At 49.2% G+C, this 21977-nt stretch overlaps 2 protein-coding genes across 2 annotated transcripts; one reads left to right on the top strand and one right to left on the bottom strand.

The window, feature by feature from the left end:
- Positions 1-950: 950 nt before the first annotated feature.
- Positions 951-9149, bottom strand: OAZ3 (ornithine decarboxylase antizyme 3). Its single transcript, XM_062192270.1, is given in 6 exon segments — positions 951-1093; positions 1783-1868; positions 2115-2290; positions 3014-3091; positions 3093-3153; positions 9118-9149. Coding segments are annotated over 6 exon segments (576 nt in total).
- Positions 8829-12138, top strand: MRPL9 (mitochondrial ribosomal protein L9). The gene is made up of 7 exons (XM_062192269.1): positions 8829-9016; positions 9139-9295; positions 9733-9857; positions 10051-10101; positions 11237-11338; positions 11448-11531; positions 11662-12138. The coding sequence occupies exons 1-7, from the start codon at positions 8864-8866 to the stop codon at positions 11791-11793; spliced, it is 804 nt and encodes a 267-aa protein (XP_062048253.1). The 5' UTR covers positions 8829-8863; the 3' UTR covers positions 11794-12138.
- Positions 12139-21977: the final 9839 nt, after the last annotated feature.

Below are 21977 nucleotides of genomic sequence, written 5' to 3'. Positions count from 1 at the left end.
GCCGTCTTATGCTGTTCCCCCAGGCACTTCAGCTGGGTCAGAAGCGGAGCATCTGGAACTTGAACCATCCCCACTAAGGACTTTGAAAGGACAGATTGAGAATGCCTCATGCAGGTCACTTTAAGGCAGAGTTAGAGATGGATCTTCCACCCACTGGTTGACTCCTCAAACAGCTCATAACAGCCAGGGCTGGGCCGGGCTCTCTCCTGGCAGTAGCCAACCCTGCTCAGATGCTGTAACAGGACTCCGAGGGGCTCGGTTTGACACTCGATGTTCAGCGGAGAGCTGAGGCACAGCTGCTGCTGTAACTAGAGGTTTGAGACCATCCAGTCCTCCGTTTCCTTGGCTCCTTAAGAGTTTTTCCTTCAAGTACCTCCCCTCTCCCCCAGACCCTCAACTCTGGGAGATTAGTGCCTCTTTCCTACCTGCAATTTGCAACTGCAGAGGAAACTGGAAAGGGCTTTTCAGTCGTCTTCCATGAGTTTCCTGTCCACCCAGTACTACCTCTTGTCTGTTGGTACTCCCCTTGGGTGGAGGGATCCCCTAATTTTTTTCTCTAGTCAAATTAGTGCTTGTTTCCAATTTTAGGCTGACATAATGGATGAAAACAGGGCTTTTTGAACTCCCTAATTGGTCCTTACCTTTGCAGGTAAATGGTCTGAAGAAATGAGGAAACAGTTTGGGGGTGGGGAAGGCCAAGGGAGCCTCTTAATTGCCCTTCCCTCTGGTTCCACTCTCTGTTTTCACTCTGTCCTACAGTGAGTTCAGCTCCGTCAAATTCACGTTCCACTCCAGCCAAGATTACAACCCCCGTTCACCCCCAAGAAACAGAGCACTTGTGATTGCACTACCCTTTATTCCTAGGATGGATGGGGTCTCCAGAATCACATCCCAGGCCCCTGGTTCCCATGGCAAGGCTTCCAGCCCCTCATATTGTTGGAGTTAGTATGCTAGGGAGGCTCGCCGGGCAGGTGGCCAAGGTCCCTCTCAAGGGGATACACCATAAAGATGACATTGTCCCAGGGAGGGAGGGCGGGGTGGTCTGGTCTGACCAACTCAAAGCCCATGTAGCTGAAGGCCCGCAACAGGGCTCCTGTAAAAGAAGGAAGCAGACTGTTAGACTCTCAGTTGTGTGTGCAGCCCCCCACGCCACCCCCGACATTTGGTTGCTTTAGTAGGGAGAGGCCCCCAGGAAGCTGGGGAGCACAGGCATTAGGATTTGCTCTGGAGTCAACAGACCTGGGCTCTGATCCTGTGTGGAATGTTCTTGGAGTTAACTTGTGTACTTCAGTTTTCTCATTTGTACAAGTGGGAGTCAGAACCTGCCTCAATTTATGATCAAATGAAATGTTTATGAAGTGTTTAACCCATGTTGGTGTAGTAAGTTCTGAGATGGTGTCCATGAAGAACGACTTGGTCATGTGTTGTATCCAGCAAAATGTAAACTTGAGGGAGGAATTATAGTTTCTACAACGTATGTTCCAAGCATCTGGGTTAACATGTTCCTAGCCTCCTGCCTGACACTGGACTACACTGTAGGTGCTTGATGGATTTGACACTCTGCCCTGACCACATCCCTTGAAAGGGCTTTGTGCCTTTCACCCCGGTCAGCTCAGGCCTGATCCTGCCTGCGGGGCCTTCCTTTCAGCCCCAGCGTGACCTGACTGAGGAGGTTGCAAGGTGCCTTGATTTTCTGTAGGGGAGGAGGGAGCGGGATTCCTGCAGAGGGAAGGGAGCTGCCCACTGCTAAAGCGCAAAGAGCAAGGAAGGCCGGCAGACCACCTCTGTCGTCGCGATTGTTGGGGAAGTTCACAAACACGGAGTCCACATTGGTCTTCTCCTCCACGTACTCCAGGGTTGCCGTCAGACTAGGGGCCAGAGACACAGGCACGGTTAATGAAATGCTCGCTCAACTCAGACTCCAGGACACCCGCTAGAGCGGAAGAACTCTTCCTGTGACAACCATTCCTGAGAGTCCAGCCACGTTCCACAGGCCATCATCCCCTCAACCCCAGACCCTCGCTCGCCGGCTTGGCCGCGTGCCAAAATCGGCCTCACTCAGGGCAGGGTGAGATCCCCACCTCTTTCCCACTCTCCCAGCCATGCTCGGCCACCTCTCTCTGTTGCCTTGATCCAAGGCCCGATATGGGATATCCAGGAAGAGTCGATGGTCACAAAGAAGGCCGTGCCAGTGGGCAGAGGTCTGGGGGGTGAGGCGGAAGTGGAAGTCTAATTGTACTGGGTCCTGGTGGAGCAGGGGGTCAGTCGTCAGCACCGTCAGGTTCCCAGCCTAGAAAAGGAGCAGACGTGAGAGCAGCAGTCTCCGGCTTCGGTGCCCACCTGTCCTCAAGTCAGACCTTGACTGCCTGAGGAAGAAGAAAGGTGGCAGCCGGGAGAACTGGAGCCAAGGTTTTAGAAGTGCCACACGATCCCTTAGCCCTAGGAACAGACAGCATCCCTGTCAGGGAGTTCTCCTTAGCTAGAACTAAGTGGTATTGCTGCCTGCTAACCTCACCCCAGGGCCTCACTAAGCCATTCAGAAACTTACAAAGGTTTACAATAGGACAGCTTGATTAAGCAAAGCTTTATCATGCATTCCCCTCCTCACTGATATTACTCCCACTTTTTCCATCATAGGGCTTTGTCTGAATTCTCCCATTTCTCATTAAAATGCAGAGGTCACAACCAGGGATGTTATCACAATAGGTAACACCAGGGCAGATACAAGAGTTTTGGGTTTTAGACCCACCATCTCAGACCTAAACACCTTTGTGTCCCAGAAGTCCTGATACAGTCTGTTCCACCTTTGTCACCACTGCCCCCTCCCCAACCCTGCTTTTCATACCAGCTGGAGGACCTGGACTTAAGCTCTCTGGGCGAGAATCGCTGTGAGCTCTGAGCTTCTATCTACCTCTTACTCCCTGGGATTTGTTTTCCAGCTATTCTGTTCTGCAAGGTGCCATAACCAGAAGCAAGGGATCTGCTCTGTCACACACCAGCTCAGTCCGCTTACTGAGTACAGTTCTTTAAGCTGGTCGTGGTCTTCTCCCTGCTCGGTGCGTCTGCCCCCCTGGAGACCTGCGAGGGACTCAGGAGCACTGGAGGCAGCAACGGGGCCGGAGAGTCAAGTCCTCCTCTTCCTTATAGGTGATGCTGGTTGGGAAAGAGAGACCCAGATGAGTTACTCTCAGAGTCTGAGAGGGACAGATTTATCACTTCCTGATACAGAGGCCCCGCTCTGGAGCCATCTTCTGTATTTCCTGTTGAGCAGCCTGTTTCCACACCAGTGAGATAGAAAAATCCTCAAGTTCCACTCTATTTGGTGACTGTCATTCCTTGCCACTTGCGAAGTTCTTTCAAATCTTTTTACGTTTTTCCCTACAAGTTTCTATGAGCGAGGACAAATGGGGATGAGGACACGCACCTTTTATAACACCAAGGCAGCATCTTCTCCCGGAGGGTGAGCCGGTATTTGTAACAGTAAAGGTAGTAGGCGTACGGGGACCAGATCGGGTAGAGGTAGTTCCGTGTTCTTCCCCTCTTGATATAAGAGAGGGAGTAGAGAGAGGGGCGGAACCTGTTACAAGGCAGTTTCTCTGTTCAGTGCCTCCCTGCGGCAAAGTGAGGTTCAGGGCTGGGCGTCGGAGGATCAAGCAGCCTGGTGCCTTTGTGACCCGGGAGGGCACTATGACATACACGAGGTGTCAGCCCTATGTCACTTCTGGTCACCACGCTGCTGCTCCCCTGCCCCGCCCTACCTCTGTAACCAAGGCTTATGCTCAACTCCCACCTTACGAGTGCCTAAAATACTTTCAAACTTCTGTACTAGTTGGCAAAGATCCTTGGCTGATCAGTTTTCATGTCCACCTGTCCTGGCCCCTCCTGGGGCACCCCCCCTTCCCTGAAAATCCAGTCCCTAAAGAGGTGGTTCTGAGACTGCCAAAGGCTCCGAGGGCCCTGCCCAACACTGACCTGATTAGTTGTTTCTTGTTCTGATCAATCCAATCTTTTTATCATTATTATTATTTTTAAAGATTTATTTGTTTATTTGAAAGTCAGAGTTACACAGAGAGGAGAGGAGAGGGAGAGAGGAGAGAGAGAGGAGAGACAGAGAGAGAGAGGTCTTCCGTCCGATGGTTCATTCCCCAGATGGTCAAAATGGCTGGAGCTGCACCGATCCAAAGCCAGGAGCCAGGAGCTTCTTCCAGGTCTCCCATGTGGGTGCAGGGGCCCAAGGACTTGGGCCATCTCCTACTGCTTTCCCAGGCCATAGCAGAGAGCTGGATGGGAAGAGGAGCAGCCAGGACTAGAACTGGCACCCATATGGGATGCCGGCACTTCAGGCCAGGGCATTAACCCACTGCGCCACAGTGCCGGCCCCTCAATCTTTTTATTATTAACATCCCTATCCTTATGATCCTTATGACCTACAGATTGTAGAAAGAATTTTCTCCACTGCTTTGTAGGACAGGAATTAAAGCTCAAATACCTGCAGGAGCCTGGACAGCTAACAGGAATGAGTGGATCTGCAGGTGGGGTTGTAGCATAATGGAAAGCTCACCCATCCTGTGCAAAGGAAGCCTACACAACCCAGCTCCATCCAGCCGCTGTGTGGGAATGCAGACCTGAGGTGCCAGATCATGTGATTTTTCAACAGAAACTGTAAAGAAAGAGTTTGTGGTACATCTCTCCAGCTCTGAAAAACATACCAGCCACTAACAAAATAAATGATAAAAAAAAAAAAAATCAACATGGTGAGCAAACTTTGGTTTGGGAGCCACCAGTTTGAGACCTCTGCATATTCACTCACTCATATTCAAAAAGTATTCACTGAGGGCTACTTATGAGTGAGACAGTATTATAGGTGCTTGGGAGACATCAGTAAACAAAGATCTTGGCCCTGTGGAACTCCTGCAAGTGAGAGAACAAACCTAGAAAATAGATACCATAAATATGTTTGGGGATAAAACGGAGCAGGATGGAGGATCAGGAGTGTGAAGGGGACGCAGAATGGCAGTGGCCAGGCGGGCCTCGTGGAAGTGGTTATTTAATCAAAGACCTGGATGGGGATGAGCTTGTTAACTAAGCCGGCATCTAGGAACAGGAGCGTTCTAGTTAGAAGCAACAGCCAGTGCAGAAGCCCTAAGTGGGAAACAGACCAGTGTTTCCTAGAAACAGCAAGGAGGCTCCTGTGGGTGGAGCAGTGTGAGCGGACAGGAAAGGGGAGTCCCCGGCCAGCTTATCAACGGCCTTGTTCGTCCTTGCATGTTCTTTCTTTGACTCTAAGAGGACGCCACTCCAAGGTTTGGAGTAGAACAATGACATGATCTGACTTATGTTGATTTTTTAAAAATTTATTTTTATTTTATTTATTTGAAAGGCAGAGTTACAGAGAGAGGTAGAGACAGAGAGAGGTCTTCCATTGAAGGACCCTTATGGGGGAGAGGGACAAGAAACTAGGCCTGGGCAAATATCAGGGGCTTCTTAAGAGGTTAGATGTTCCCCAGAGTCTAGCGGGCAGGACATTCTCTGGGAAGGAAAAGTCAATCCCCTTCAGAGAACCTCTAGGCATGCCCAGAGCAGAACTGCCCCTCCCCTCCGGGAAACCTCTGGGCACGCCCAGAGCAGAGCTGCCCCTCCCCTTCGGAGAGTCTCTAGGCGCACACTTATGATGTCACTGCGACCAGCCAATCCTGTAACACCTCAGCACTCTCCCTCAGCACTCTCCCTCAGCATTCTCCGGTATGCTAATTGTCCCTCCGAACCAGCCAATCCCGTGCCACCTCTGCATTTTACACCAGCACTCTCCACCAGCATTCTTCGCCAGCATTCTCCCATATGCTAATGGTCCCTCTGAACTGACCAATCCTATGCATGCGCATTAGGAATATGCTAATTCGTTGCCTATATAACCTGTGTGAAACTGCCGCTCAGGGCTCCTCACTGCCTGAGGTGGGGGCCCGTTTGCGCAAACGTTCAATAAAAACCTCGTGCTTTTTGCATCAACTGGTCTGGAGTCTGGATCTTTGGGCGTCCTTCCGAGCAAGTGGGCATCTCTGCAACTGAGAGGTCCAACACCATCTGCTGGTTCACTCCCCAGATGGCCAAAACGGCCAGAGCTGCGCCGATCTGAAGCCAGGAGCTTCTTCCAGGTCTCCCACGTGGGTGCAGGGGCCCAAGGATTTGGGACATCTACTGCTTTCCCCGGGCCATAGCAGAGAGCTGGATGGGAAGAGGAGCAGCCAGGACTAGAACTGGCACCCATATGGGATGCCGATGCTTTAGGCCAGGGCGTTAACCCACTGCGCCACTGCACCGGTCCGTCCTTCCTTCCTTCCTTCCTTCCTTTTTCCTTCCCTCCCTCCCTTCTTCCCTCCCTCCTTTCCTCCCTCCCTCCCTTCCTTCCTTATCGCTATGAACTGGAGAATTAAGACAGATCTGGGGGCCGGTGCGTGGCGCAGTAGATTAATCCTCCGACTCTGGCACTGGCATCCCATACGGGCGCCAGTTTTAGTCCCGGCTGCTCCTCTTCCAATCCAGCTCTCTGCTATCGCCTGAGAAAGCAGCAGGGCATGGCCCAAGTGCTTGGGCCCTTGCACCCATGTAGGAGACTGGGAAGAAGCACCTGGCTCCTGGCTTCGGATCAGCACAGCTCTGGCTGTTGTGGCCATTTGGGGAGTGAACCAACAGAAGGACCACCTTTCTCTCTGTTGCTCCTTTCCACTGTCTCTAACTCTACCTCTCAAATAAATAAAATCATTTAAAAAAAAAAAGAGAGAGAGACACAGATCTGTTGGGAGACTAGTGAAATTATCCAAGAAACAGAATTCTTTAAGATTTATTTATTTGAAAAGCAGAGTTACAGAGAAAAAGAGAGAAAGGGTGGGAGAGAGATCGATCTTCCATCTGCTGGTTCACTCCCCAAACAGCCACAATAACCAAGACTGTACCAGGCTGAAGCAGGGAACCTATAACTCCACCCATCCAGGTTTCCTACTTAGCAGGGGCCCAAATACTTGGGTCACTTTCCACTGCTTTCCAGCACATCAGCAGGGAGCTGGATCGGAAGTGGAGCAGCAGGGACTTGAACCGGTGCCCATCTGAGATGCTGGCATGGCAGTTGCTGGCTTAACCTGCTGTGCCACAAGGCCAGCCCTAAGAGATCATTTCTTATTCCAGGGTGGAGCACTGGAGGTAGTGGTAAGTGGTTGGATTCTGCAAATAGTTGAACGGTAGAACCCACAGAACGTCCCAACGTGGCATGAGAGAAAGGGAGTTAAGCTGAGTTTAAACACTGACAGGGCTCAGTCCCGACCCGGCTCTCTGCTGTGGCCTAGGAAGGCAGTAGAGAATGGCCCAAGTCCTTGGGCCCCTGGGCCGGCGTGGGAGACCCAGAGGAACCTGACTCCTGGCTTCCGATCAGCACAGCTTCCGTCGTTGCAGCCATCTGGGGAGTGAACCAGCGATGGAAGACCTCTCTGTCTTTGCCTCTGCCTCTGTAATTCTGCCTTTCAAATGTCATCTTTAAAATATAAAAGAGCCGGCGCCGTGGCTCAACAGGCTAATCCTCCGCCTTGCGGCGCCGGCACACCGGGTTCTAGTCCCGGTCGGGGCACCGATCCTGTCCCGGTTGCCCCTCTTCCAGGCCAGCTCTCTGCTGTGGCCAGGGAGTGCAGTGGAGGATAGCCCAAGTGTTTGGGCTCTGCACCCCATGGGAGACCAGGATAAGCACCTGGCTCCTGCCATCGGAACAGCGCGGTGCGCCGGCCGCAGCGCGCTACCGCGGCGGCCATTGGAGGGTGAACCAACGGCAAAAGGAAGACCTTTCTCTCTGTCTCTCTCTCTCTCACTGTCCACTCTGCCTGTCAAAAAAAAAAAAAAATATATATATATATAAAAGAAGCACTGACAGGACGGAGTTCCCACTGAGACGGGAAAGGTTGTAGGTGGGGCAGAGCTCAGTTTAGCTTGAGACTTGTTAACCTTGAGATCGCCATTAAACATAGGTATACAAGGGGAAGACGGCCAGCAGTTGATGTTCGAGTCTGGAGCTTGGGAGCCGTCTAGGGTAGAGCTGGAAACTGTCAAGTAACTCATTGGCATAAAAGCAGTAGGGAAAGCCCTGAGAGTAGAGGAATCCTCAAGACAGCGTATTAAGGTCCAAAGACTGAGCCCCCGGGGCACTCTGAGAAGCGGAGAGGGGAATGGGCAAAGCGGACTGCAGAGACGCACCGAGCGTCTGGCCACAGTTCCCTCCGGCAAGCAGACCCGCCGCACCCCAGCCCACCCTCCGCAGCACGGAGACCCTCAGGTGTCCGGGCCCTGCCGTGGACTGTACACTCTGGGGCTGGGGGCTCTCCGTGGTGGCCTAAGTACTGCCGTGCGTTGGTTAAGCGTTCGCCCCTGGGGTCGGCGGAGTTCTCCAGGGGACCCCATCCCTGTCAGGTAGACCCGAACGGAAGCTGAGCGGCGCATCCCTCCTCCCTCAGTGCCCAGTTACGCCGGAATGTCACAATTAGAAGTGACCTCAGACAGCAACCAGAACTAAACGGAAGCCTCATTTTACTTTATTTTATTTTATTTAAAGGGCAGCCAAGTCTTTTCCGGTGTCGGTCCACCTCAAGTTCACCCGTTGTCTGTTAACCCTCACGGGCGTCCCTGCCCACGGAGAGGAGTGAGCGACGGCTCTCTTCTCCTCCCGCCCGGATCGGCGGCCTCGCGGGGCGGCCCGACCCCGCTCCCCCTCCGCCCTGCCGGGCCCCGGGCCGCGCGGGCTCAGGCGCGCCGCGGGCAGCCCCGGCAGGGTCCTTCCTGCCGCCGGGCGCCGGGGTCCTGCCGCAGGTCGCCCGCGGTGCCGGGGAGCATGGCGGCGGCCACGGTCGCGGGCCCCGGCAGGGCTCTGCTGCGGGCAGGCGGCGAGCGGCTGCTGGGCAGAGGCGTGCGGGAGCTGCTCCGGCCGCCGCTGGAGAGGGCCCCTTCCGGCCCGAAGCGCGACTTCAGCCTTTCTCACAGTCGGGTGAGGGTCCAGGTTCCGGGGGTCTTGACCGTCCCGGGGGGTCATTCTGTGCACCCGAGTGTGCGGGCGGGGGCGGGCGTGTTCTGCGCCGCGGCGCTCACCCTCGCCTCCCCGGCCGCCAGGGCACGGTCATCGTGGAGCGCTGGTGGAAGGTGCCGCTGGCCGGCGAAGGCCGGAAGCCGCGCCTGCACCGGCGGCACCGTATCTACAAGCTGGTGGAGGACACGAAGCACCGGCCCAAGGAGGACCTGGAGCTCATCCTCACGCAGTCTGTGGAGGGTAAGGCCCCGGGCCGAGGTTCTTCCTCGCCACGCCGTCCTGGTGGGCGTCAGCTCTTTCCTGCTGTGTGTTGAAATAAACGGCTCAATACGGGGCGGGAGGGGGGAGCAGTGATTGTAACTTTGGCCTCGGGCTTGGAGAATTAACAACACTGCTGCAGCAGAAGGGTGCACAGTGTGGGGAGGGAGGCCGGAGAGTTTGTCCCACAAACAGAACTTGCGTGAGGGGACTGCGCCTCCCCCCTACCGGGAACACTCAGTGTCTACCTGAGGCCCTGAAGAAGCTAATCAGCAGTGACTTAAACGTTGTTGCTAATGACTATGAATTCACATCGCCATCGCAAAGGAGAAGCACTCTTAGGGAATAAGAAGTGAGTGTCTCTGATCTTTAGGGATCCCTAGGTAGTTCTGATCCTGTGCCTCTCTCCTCACTGGCAGACCTTGGAGTCCGCGGCGATCTGATCTCCGTGAAGAAATCCGTGGGCCGCAACCGACTCCTGCCTCAGGGACTGGCTGTGTATGCCTCTCCTGAAAACAGGAAACTGTTTGAAGAGGAGAAATTGGTGAGCTCACGCGGAGGGCAGAGGAATTGGGGGCATAAAACTCGCAGGCTTTCTCTAGCAACTTCCTTCCCTTTGAAAATTCATCTGAAAGTGAAGTGGGGGCTAGAAGCAGGAATGCAGTGTGGTAAGAGTTTGATATTTTGTAACATGGGTCTATTTCCTTTTTACTTATTTTCATCTTTTGCTTTTCTAGCTAAGACAGGAAGGAAAATTAGAGAAGATCCAGACCAAGGCAGGTGAGGCGGTAAGTAGAAACCTCACAAGTTTGATCACTTACAAGAGACAGCAGCCTCTCCTGATTGCAATGGGGGAGGTGGGATGTTCTGGCTGCCTCCACAAAACTGGTGTGGAAATCCCTTGATAGATCCTTACCTGTTGGGTAAAGTGCCCAACTTACAGGCAGAGGCCCCAGTCTGGGCATCAGGGGAGCTATGGAAAAGTATAGGATGAGGGTTCTGTTTTAGGAATATGTACAGATAGGTTGGAGAGACCACAGGCCCATGAGAAGGTAATCAGTAAACTCAAGGCAGTAAATTATAAATGCCATGGACCCATAATGGGTTTGGGGGTGACTGAGGAGATTGTGTTTTCAGGTGAATTGAATTGGACCCTTTGAGATTAGTAGGCTCTGGGTAAGCCAGGAGAGTAGAAGGCATGTCCTTGGGGAAATAAAAGGATAAGTAGAAATTTTAAGCATACTTCAATGTAGAAAATGGAGCAGTCCCGCTAAAGCAGAGGATTTTGTATAGTATATTAGGATGCTTTTGGCTGGAAAGGAGACTGGGACAAGATTTGGAAAACATCTTGACTCTAGCTAGTGAATTTCTGTTTTACTGTGGAAACTGGGAAGAACTATTAATGGGGTATAGGTGAGATTGAAGGGCCAAAAGTATTGCGATAAAGCAGTCTGTGGAAGCCATTCCATCCTGAGATGGTGCTAGTGGCCTCTGTTGGTATATTCTGACATCGACATGGCTTGTTTCTCCTAGCTTAGGCACAGGAATGTATAGGGGAATCCCCCTACAAAGTATTGGTAAAATGTCTTCCTACAATATGATAATACGCTGAAATCCATGTATATGAGGAGTCTTCAGAAAATTCATGAAAAAATACAAAGAAGTATGCATGGATTTGAAAATTCTCTTGTACCAAAATGAACTCTCTTAATTCCATTTTCCCATGACCTTAGTGAAGTACCCTCTTCCTGGGCGTGGGACCATACGAGTTGTTCTGTCTTCCGGTTCCTTTTCCTGCCTGTCTTAACTGTGAAGCAGAAGCTACACCCGTTGCCTGAACTCTCGGATCTGGTGACTCTTGCTCCGCGTTTCCTCTCTTTGGACTCCAGTCCTCACCCAGCCACTGTTTATAACTCCCTTCAGACAGTGAAGTTCCTGAGGAGCTGTCACCTGGAGGTGGGGATGAAGAACAACGTCAAATGGGAGCTGAACTCGGAAATAGTTGCCCGCCACTTCCTGAAGAACGTGAGTGTCCCTCAGCACTGCCACACCCGGCGCGTGGCAGAGACCCAGGAGTGAGCGCTGGCGTGGCAGCCTTGAAGACAGAGTTCTTTGTGATTTTTGTTTTTAATAGCTTGGTGTTGTGGTCGCCCCACATGCAGTAAAGTTACCAGAAGAACCTATCACACGGTGGGGCGAGTACTGGTGTGAGGTGACGGTGAGTATTTCATTACTTTCTCCTTTTTTCTGACCAGAAGGAAAAGGAGGTTGAAAAACTGGATTTGGGTGCTATTGGCTTTTAACTGCCTGACTGATCTCTCAGAATTCCTATTTGTGTGTGTGTTTAGGTAAATGGGCTTGACACTGTGAGAGTGCCTATGTCTGTGGTGAACTTTGAGAAGCCCAAGACCAAAAGATATAAGTACTGGTTAGCCCAGCAAGCTGCCAAGAGCCTGGCCTCCACCAGCAACCAGATGTGAACCTGTTCTTCCTCCAAGGCAACAAGGCCAAATCTGAGGAGCAGTGCAACAAAAATGGGCCAGCACCCTGACCTCACTCCTAACTCTGACCAAATGTGGAATTCAAGAGAAAATGCAGAGACATCAGACTCAACCACATGCACACAGTGAGTGCTCCGTATTTGCCATTGCTGGAGATGAGTGTTAGTCAACTGCGTGGAGCAGCTCAGATCCTGTTCTTCCTCCTTTGGAGTTTACTGGAACAAACGGAATAGTTAGCCGTTGTAACTGCTACTTGCCTCAGTTATCGTCATCAAAATGAGCACTTGTAACCTCAAGCAGAAATAAAGAGATGTGCTCTTTTTAGTTGTTGATTACTGGGCTTTAGTAGACGAGCGACAGGATTTCCAGGGATGTCTTCTTGAACCACTGAGGTTTGCTGTTAAAAAGGAAAAAGACATTAGCAGACTACATCCCATAGTTGCTATGAGCAAATTACAGTGACTAAGCTAATACATCATTGCTCTTAAAACTTATTCTCACTAGATACTGATACAGTCATCAGCTTCAGTAAGTACAGGGGTTTGTTTTCTCTGAAGAGCACTAAGCAAAGGCTGAGGGTAATTGATGGGGAAAATGAAGCTGGATGGAAAAGCTTAAGAAGGAGACATTGTATCATTTCTTGAATCAACTCCAGAAATTCTGAAAAAGATACTTTGATTTCCAGACCAAGGTTAAGATAAGGGAAGTCATTAGGTCATTCCGAAATGGGTGTCTGGGAACTGAGGGAAGGCTGTAATTCTCTGTGTGTTTGGGGTCCATTGGTAGAAAAAAGAACATCCATTGACAGGTGATTGTGCCCAGGTCTCTCAGTGTGAGGTCCTGGAATTTAGAGAGGTAGAGATGGAACCGTGGACTCCTTTCCTGCCCTTCCAGGAGCTCAGAGGTTGGCTCCTCATTCTGCCACTCTGAGCAGGTAAGCGTTGTTGGCTCTGGTGTTCTCCTAGTTTATATCTACAGCCATATGGGTTATGATCAGGTGACAGAAGAAGAAAAAGGCTGAATTTGGTAAGGAATACCTCTGGATCTCTTTGGTGTTATAGCAGTGTTAAGCAGGATTTCATTACAGTGGATCAAAATTCGGTGAGCCTTGGTGGCACTGCCTGAGGCTCTGCAGGCAGGAAAGGCAAATCCATACCCATAATAACGATGAGTTCCAGTCAGGGTGAAGCACGGATACAGTGTATTCATTCATCTCACTACCGGTGACTGGGTGTGCCCTTTGTAGTGACTTCAGTGTCGGTTTCTGTTCTTGGCCAGTGGGACAGTCACAGCAGCAGTGGGCAGGCAGCCTTCCTGAGCTCCACCATGGCCACTGCACTCATGTGCTCGTTTTACAGTGTTAGGGTACTAACAGCAAAGGTTAGCTATTGGGTGAGGCAGTCGGTCCACTTTTTATTTATTTATTTTTAGGATTTATTTACTTATTTGAAAGAGTTACAGAAAGGCAGAGAGAGAGAAAGGTCTTCCATCTGCTGGTTCACTCCCCAAATAGCCACTACAGCTGGAGCTGAGCCCATTCAAAACCAGGCGCTTCTTCCAGGTCTCCCATGCAGGTGCAAGGGCCCAAGGACTTGGGCCATCTTCTACTGCTTTCCCAGGCCACAGCAAAGAGCTGGATCTTCCTAATGATCAGAGCTTCAAGGCAGTGCATCTGTCTGCATGGGCAGCAGTGAGTGACTTGGTCAGGAACCTGGAAAAAAGCTGTAAGGCTAAAAAAAGTCTGGGGGAAGAGGCACATGGGATACCTGAGAATAAGTATAAAATGTGGTGGCCTTTTTGCCTTACGTGTTAGTGCCTATCAAAGAACAGCCGGGAGCAGCCAAGACTCGAACCAGCGCCTATATGGGATGGCAGCACTGCAGGCAGTGGCTTTCCTCACTATGCCACAGCGCCGGCCCCTCAGTTCACTTCCTTGCTTGGTACCTTTCCTATGGTAGATGTTCACTGACATAAGGCAGAAAGACCATCACACTTTATACTCATCCTCAGGTACCCTACATACCTTTTCCCCCAGACTTTGTCTTTAGTCTTAAAGATTTTTCCAGGTTCCTGACCAAGTCGTTACTGTTGCTCCTGCAGACAGATGCATTGCCTAAAGCTCTGACCTTCACTGCTGTTTGTTTTTCAAGGCATCTTAAGTTGGTGCCGCGGAACAGCCAGTCTGTTTTCAGCTGTTTCCACCTAGTAAGAGAACCCACACATTAGTCAGCCTAGGCTGTTTACTGCTGCTGTCTGGTCATGAAGGCCCCCTGATCCACGTGGCTGTAGATGTTAATGGAGAGAGAAACACAAGTGCAACAGGGTGGGGACAGGGTCTGGTCACCTTACGTGCTTGCTTTTTCTTTGCAGCTCTATTTGTGTCCAATGCTGTATATAACCTGTCCAATTCTATGTACATAACCACTTCCATCTTGACGGATGAAAGGTACTCAGTGTTACTACTTGGGTCTGATAGAACCCAGGTTGAAATAGGCATTTCTTGCTACATGATAGCTTGATGACCCATGGAAAAGCGCCATGTCTCAACCAGGACTCAGTAGCACACTTGGAGTGTCTTTTGAAAAGTGTGTAATACTGTTTCAGATGGCGTGGCCTTGCTCCAGAACTGTAGTTTGTGACTTCCTGTTGGGGCGTGTGGTCCTCTCCCACCACTGATGCTTCTAATAGGGTGTCTTGTGGACCCAACAGCAGGGTCACTTCTGCCACAGACCCTTTTCCTGCTCTGGGCCCCACCAGGTAGTTGGGTCAGAGACATTTGCAAGTGTGGAATATGCTATCTGTACACCCCACCAAGGTTGATCAGGCAGTGTGCTTCCTCCCTAGCAGTGAGAGATGGGAGATGCAGAATTTCTTTAGTTTGCAGAGTCTGTCCTGGCAGGGTTCCAGACCACTGGAGTTCTAAAAACTTCCCTGATACGGAAAGATTCTAAATACCTGTAGGATTTGTGTGCTACCATTTGGAGAATATTTGTTCTGCCGAGGCCTCTAGTGTACCTGCCATTTCTTGTTCATCCCGTGACCACGATGTCATCAGTGTAGTAATATGATGTCCTGCAGGATGTCCAGATGGTCTAGGTCTCCTCAGACTACATCATGACAGAAAGCGGGAGAGTTTACACGGCCCCCAGGCAGCCATAAATGTGTATTATTGCTCATCTCAATGGTGAAAGCTTACCTTCTTTTTTGAAGGGGTGGGAAAGAATACATTGCCCAGATCAATACATGCCATGTTTCTGAGCCTGTGTTAATCTGTAGTGAAGTTTTTTTTGATGGATATAACACTAATCCACTGTCATTCTCCAGGATTGTCTAGGGGACAAACGTGAATTAAATAGCCATGTGATGGGGACCACATCCCTGCATTCAAGTCTACAAAAGGAACACTCTTACTGTTGTTGTGGTTGCTGTTGTTATTGGCCTGGAATGATAGAAGCAGTTTCAGGGGCTTCATGTCAGCCTTCCACATGTAGCTCCTGCCTCTCAAACCAAAAAGCAGTGTGCTAGTTCTACCCTCAAATATGTCCATTTCCACTTACCCAGTAAGAAACAGTAAAAGAAGCACGAGGTTGGTCTGTGGACCCCGCAGATCCACTGAGGGCCAGACCTGGCCCCCTTACACTGCGGTTCTAACAGTGATTGTTCAGATCCTGGAGTAATTGTGTCAAGTAGGCCTCTGTATCTGCCGGTTAATGAAATGTTTAAATAGCCTTTCTCCATTGTGTGCTATCCATCTTTATGTGATGGACTGGGGGAATTGTTGCCTTAAATACTACAGTGTTTCAGGGTCCTTCCTCCAAGGGGGCATTGAAACAATTGTTTCCAGCTGAAACACTTCACTTCCACCCAGGAAGAACATAACTACAGAAATTTGCCTCTCGCTATGAACCATAAACCAGACAGAATTATGAAAGGAGTGTTTATAGATAATGAAGAGCATGTAGTGTAGAACTTTGAGAAAAAGGAAGCAAAAGCCCCATGACTGGCTCCGCTTACTGCCCGGAGGTCATTTCCCTCCTTGGCCTGTTAGGAGCAGTGTGGAGAGGGGAGCTCCAAGCCTGCTGTCTCACTTCTCCACTGGGTGAGAAGACAGACTACAGCGGGCGGAGCGTGGACAGGCTGGAAGAGGCAGAGCGCTTACGATGAGTGAATGACAGAGAACAGTGTAGTCTATAGGGGTGAATGACAGAAAACAGTGTAGGTCTGTAGGGGTGAATGACAGAACAGTGTAGTCTGTAGGGGTGAGTGACAGAACAGTGTAGTCTGTAGGGGTGAATGACAGAACAGTGTAGGTCTGTAGGGGTGAGTGACAGAACAGTATAGTCTGTAAGGGTGAATGACAGAAAACAGTGTAGGTCTGTGGGGTGAATGACAGAACAGTGTAGTCTGTAGGGGTGAATGACAGAATAGTGTAGGTCTGTAGGGGTGAGTGACAGAACAGTGTAGTCTGTTGGGTGAATGACAGAACAGTGTAGGTCTGTAGGGGTGAATGACAGAACAGTGTAGTCTGTAGGGGTGAATGGCAGAGCACAGTGTAGGTCTGTAGGGGTGAATGTGAACAGTGTAGTCTGTAGGGGTGAGTGACAGAGAACAGTGTAGTCTGTAGGGGGACCTCATATCTGGCTGAATACTGATGTGCATGTGCTTGGGGTGAAATTCCTCAAAGGTGTGGGTAAAACAGGAAAAAGTGTTAAGCCCATCGATTCTCAGCTCATCCAAGATTGTGCATTCTGCCAACAGTTTAAGTAGAACTTACAAGATAAGGCATCAGGTAGAGACTAAAGGACTCACTTGTGGACATTACAATAAAGGCTAGGTTGGATTCACCTTGCAGTTTTGAGAGCAAGCCTTGGAGGGATCAAGCTTATACCAAGCATGCTAGAACCAAGTCCAGTGCTCATTAAAGAAAAGCAACAAAATCCTACACTGAATAAAATCAAATTCCTAATGTCTGACATCCAATTAAATATTAGAATAGGGACCGGGAATTTGGTGCAGTGGTTAAGAAAGAACTTGGGGGCATAACGGTTAAGTCACCGCCTGAAACACTAGTGTCTCATATGGGCACTTGTTCAAGTCCTGGCTGCTCCACTTCTGATCCAGCTCCATTAATGCGCCTGAGAAAGCAGTGGAGGATGACCCAAGTCCTTGGACCCCTGCACCCATGGGGGAGACCTGGATGAAGTTCCTCCTGACTTAGGCCTGGCCCAGCCCTCACTGTTGTGGCCATTTGGGGGAAGATCTCTCCGTTTCCCTGTCTCTGTAACTCTACCTTTTAAATAAACACATTTTTTTAAAAGCACTTGGGTCATCCACATTCCATATCAGAGTGGGTTCCAGTCCCAGCCCCAGTTCTAATTCCAGATCCTGTTAATGCGTATCCTGAGAGACAGCAAGTGGTGGCTCAAGTACTTGGGCTCCTGCCACCCACGTGGGAGATGTGGATTGAGTTCTTAGCTCCTGGCTTCAGCCTGACCTAGCCTCAGCTGTTGCAGGCATTGGGGAGTGAGCCAGCAGATGGAAGATATCTCTTTTTTTAAAGATTTATTTATTTATTTGAAAGAGTTACACAAAGAGGCAGAGAAGTAGAGGTCTTCCATCCACTGGTCCACTCCCCAACTGGCCACAATGGCTGGAGCTGTGCCGATTTGAAGCCAGGATCCAGGAGCCTCTTCCGGGTCTCCCATGCAGGTGCAGGGGCCCAAGGAACTGGACCAGAAAGATATCTTTTTCTATCTCTCTGTTTCTCTCCCCCTCTCTCTGTTACTCTGCTTTTCAAATAAAGTAAATCTTAAAAAAAAAAAAAACCTAGAAAGATCTCAGACTGCATGAGAAAAAGATAATGTCAACCCCAGCATGACAGAGATACAGGAATTTTCTGATAAAGATTTCAAAGCAGCCATGATAAGAATGCTTCAGCAAGCAATTAAGAGCACACTTGAAACAAGCATAAAATGTAAAACCTCTGCAAAGAAACAAGATGTAAAGAGACTGACGTTTGCACCATAAACTACAGTAACCACAATGAAAGCCCCGTGGGTGGACTCAATAGCAGAATGAAGAGGACAGAGTCAGTGATTTGGAAGATAAACAACAGAAGTTACTCTGTCTAAACAGTATGGGGAAAACAGACCAAAAAATGGACATTTCAGGGACTTGTGAAACTCACAAAAGTCTAGCATTCTTATTGGAATCCCAGAAAATTGGGGGTGGGGTGGGGTGGGGTGGGGAGGCAGGGCTGAAAAAGTACACAGGAATAATGTCTCAAGCTCCCCAAGTTTGTCAAAAGACATAAATTACAGTGATGTAAGGAGCTAAGGAAAGCCCCACGAAAATTATGCTGTTATAATTAAACTTTTGAAATTTAAAAATATTGAAAGTGACAATTTGCTTATAAGGAGGCAAAAACAGTTCAAATGATAGTGGGTTTCTCATTAGAGACCAGAGGCCAGAAGAAAGTGGTACAGTATGTTTCAAGTGCTGTCAACTCCGGATTCTATACCCAGAAAAAATATCCCTCAGGAATGAATGGGAAATCAAAACCTTCTCAGACAGCAGAGAACTAAGAGAATCTGTTACCAGTAGACCTGCTCTGAAAGAATGGCTAAGGCACAGATTGGGGCTGTGTTGTGGCCCAGTGGGTTACCATGCCACCACCCGCAGTCGCACTAGTTCGTGTCCAGCTCTGCTACTGCATCTGTGGAAGCAGCAGCAGATGGCCCACGGCTGGCTGTTGTCCTTTGGGGAGTGAACAGTGGATGGAAGAGTGATCTTTTTCCTGCCCTCCCTCTTCTCTAACTTTGCTATTCAAATAAATAGATCTTTATTTTTTTAAAAAAATCTGCCTCTGCCTCTCAAATAAAATACTAAGCATCTCATAAATAACAAAATTTCAACAAATTAAAAAAAAGATTAATACACAGTGTAGGGGCTGGTGCTGTGGCATAGCAGGTAAAGCCACTGCCTGCAGTGCTGGCATCCCATATGGGCACCTGTTCAAGTCCCAGCTGCTCCACTTCCAATCCAGCTCTCTGATACAGCCTGGGAAAGCAGTGGAAGATGGCAAAGTCCTTGGGCCTCTGCACTCACATGGGGAACCTGGAAGAAGCTCCTGGCTCCTGGCTTCAGATCAGCCCAGCTCTGGCCATTGCGGCCACCTGGGGAGAGAGCCAGCAGATGGAAGATCTCACTCTGTCTCTGCCTCTATAACTGCCTTTCAAATAAATAAATAAATCTTAAAAAAAAAAAAAAAAAAAAAGCCACTGCCCATAGTGCTAACATCCCACATGGGCACTTGTTCGAGTCCCCACTGCTCCATTCTGATCCAGTTCTTTTCTAATTTTTTTTTTTTTTTTTGGACAGGCAGAGTGGATAGTGAGAGACAGAGAGAAAGGTCTTCCTTTTTGTCACTGGTTCACCCTCCAATGGCCGCTGTGGCCAGCACATCTCGCTGATCCGAAGCCAGGAGCCAGGTGCTTCTCCTGGTCTCCCATGCGTGCAGGGCCCAAGGACCTGGGCCATCCTCCACTGCCTTCCCGGGCCATAGCAGAGAGCTGGCCTGGAAGAGGAGCAACCAGGATAGAATCCGGCGCCCCGACCGGGACTAGAACCCGGTGTGCCGGTGCCGCAAGGCGGAGGATTAGCCTGTTAAGCCATGGCGCCGGCCGATCCAGTTCTTTTCTATGGCCTGGGAAAGCAGTGGAAGATGGGCCAAATCCTTGAGCCCCTGCACCCATGTGGGAGGCCTGGAAGAAGCTCCTGGTTCCTGGCTTCTGATCAGCCCAGCTCCGACCTTTGTGGCCATTTGGGGAGTGAACCAGTAGATGCAAGACCTCTCTCTACCTCTGCCTCTATAACTGACTTTCAAATAAATAAATCTTTAAAAAAAAAAAAAAGGCCGGTGCCATGGCTCAACAGGCTAATCTTCTGCCTTGCGGCGCCAGCACACCAGGTTTTAGTCCTGGTCGGGATGCCGGATTCTGTCCCGGTTGCCCCTCTTCCAGGCCAGCTCTCTGCTATGGCCCAGGAGCGCAGTGGAGGATGGCCCAAGTGCTTGGGCCCTGCACCCCATGGGAGACCAGGAGAGGCACCTGGCTCCTGCCTTCAGATCAGCGCAGTGCACCGGCTGCAGCGCGCCGGCCGCAGTGGCCTTTGGAGGGTAAACCAACGGCAAAGGAAGACCTTTCTCTCTGTCTCTCTCTCTCACTATCCACTCTGCCTGTCAAAAATAAATTAAAAAACAAAAACAAAAACAAAAACCACCTGGTCTGTGCTATATGAAAGCCCCACAAAACTAACACATGGCTCTTAAAATGTCTTTAAGAAAATAACAGTGTGTTCTCCAACAGCCATAGAATCAAACCAGAAATTAATAATAGAAAAAATAGGAATGTCTCCAAATACTTGCACAAACTTCTAAATAATGCATGAATCAAAAAGGATGTCTGAATGAAAAATTTTAAAATACTGAACTGAATAAAAGTGAAAGTACAACCATTAGAATTCCTGCCATATGACTAAAGCAGTTACTGAGGGAAAATTACAGCATTAAATATAGGCATTAGAAAAAAGGAATTTTAGGGCAGGTGCTGTGGCGTAGTGGGTAAAGCCTCCACCTGCAGCATCAATATCCCATATGGGCGCTGGTTTGAGTCCCAGCTGTTCCATTTCCAATGCAGCTCCCTGCTAAAGCAGAAGATGGTCCAAGTGCTTGGACCCCTGCACCCACGTGAAAGACCAAGAAGTTCCTGGCTCCTGGCTTCTGACTAGCCAAACTCCAGCTGTTGTGGCCATTTGGGTAGTAAACCAGTGGATGGACGATTTCTCTCTGTTTCTTACTCTGCCTTTGAAATAAATAAGTAAATCTTTAAGAAAAGAAAAAAGGAATTTTGAAATCAGTCATCTAATTTCTGACCTCAAGTATCTAGAAAAAGAGCAAACTAAACTCAAAGCAAGCAAGGAAATAATAAAGATAAAAGAATCAATGAATCTTTTTAAAAAAGAATATGTAAAGTGAATTAAAGAGCTGGTTCTTTGAAAAAAAATCAATAAAAATCGACAAACCTCTAGAAAACTGACAAAGAGGGAAAAAATTCCCAATATCAGAAATAATACACAACAACATATCACTAGAGACCTTGCAAACATTCAAAAGGAAGGAATACTATGAACCATATACATATAAAGTGATAATTTAGATAAGTGGACAGAATCCTTGAAGAAGAAGAAAACACAGTTAATCCAATATGAAATGTCATTTGAATAGCTCTGTAGCTACTGTGGAAACTGAACCTGTAATTTAAAACTTCCCACACACCCAAAAGAAATCTGCAGGCCCAAACAGTTTCACTGGCAAATTCTATCAAATATTTAAAGATTACCACCAGTTCTACATAATCTCTTCCAGAAAGTGGAACAGGGAAGAACATGTCCCAATTCATTTTATGAAGCCAGTATTACTCTGAAGAAGAACAAAACAGTAGGCAGAAAACTTACACATCGATATCTCATGAACATAGACACAGAAATCCTTAACAAAGTTTCAACAATGTCTAAAAAGCATTATCCATCATGCCCAAGTGCAGTTTATTCCACGGATGCAAGGTTGGTTCCATATTCAAAAATCAATGCCATCGGCCATATTGATAACTAAAGAAAAATTACAAGTTGACATCAACTAATGTAAAAGAATCAGTTGACAAAATCAACACCTGTTCCTGATTTTAACAACTCTGAGAAAAGTAGGAATACAGAGAAACCGACTCATCTTGACAAAGAATATCTGTTATGCTGTCACAAAACACACCAAACACTGGAGTAAGGGAAAGGGTTTATTGGGGGAAACCCAGCAGACCGGAGGGGTGGGGCAAAGAAGGGAATAAAGGGCCGCCTGTCTGGGAAGGGGGACTAATATACCTTCTCCAGGGAGTGGGCAGGGAAGCAGGAATTGCCAATCCCATTAGGTTGGGGGTGGAGCTTGGCACCAGTGGTTGGGCCATATGGCAACCTGGCTTTCAGCAATGGCGGTGGGAGCCAGGGCATGGGATGTAAATCAGGGTGTAGATCGCACCACAGATAAGACTGCGCCATTTTCCTAACAATATCTACAAAAAGCCCACAGTTAACATTAAAGTAAGAAATAGAAC

This window comes from Lepus europaeus, chromosome 5, assembly GCF_033115175.1.
Source record: "Lepus europaeus isolate LE1 chromosome 5, mLepTim1.pri, whole genome shotgun sequence".
Taxonomy (NCBI): Eukaryota; Metazoa; Chordata; class Mammalia; order Lagomorpha; family Leporidae; genus Lepus; species Lepus europaeus.
This window is presented reverse-complemented; position numbering and strand designations above follow the sequence as displayed.

What these genes read in the sequence shown, in the direction of transcription:
- MRPL9 (XM_062192269.1), top strand. Translation starts at nt 8,864, where the DNA reads ATGGCGGCGGCCACGGTCGCGGGCCCCGGCAGGGCTCTGCTGCGGGCA. An exon ending in AGACCAAGGCAGGTGAGGCG is followed by an intron (nt 10,102 to 11,236) that starts GTAAGTAGAAAC and finishes AACTCCCTTCAG; the next exon opens with ACAGTGAAGTTCCTGAGGAG. An exon ending in CCCGCCACTTCCTGAAGAAC is followed by an intron (nt 11,339 to 11,447) that starts GTGAGTGTCCCT and finishes TGTTTTTAATAG; the next exon opens with CTTGGTGTTGTGGTCGCCCC.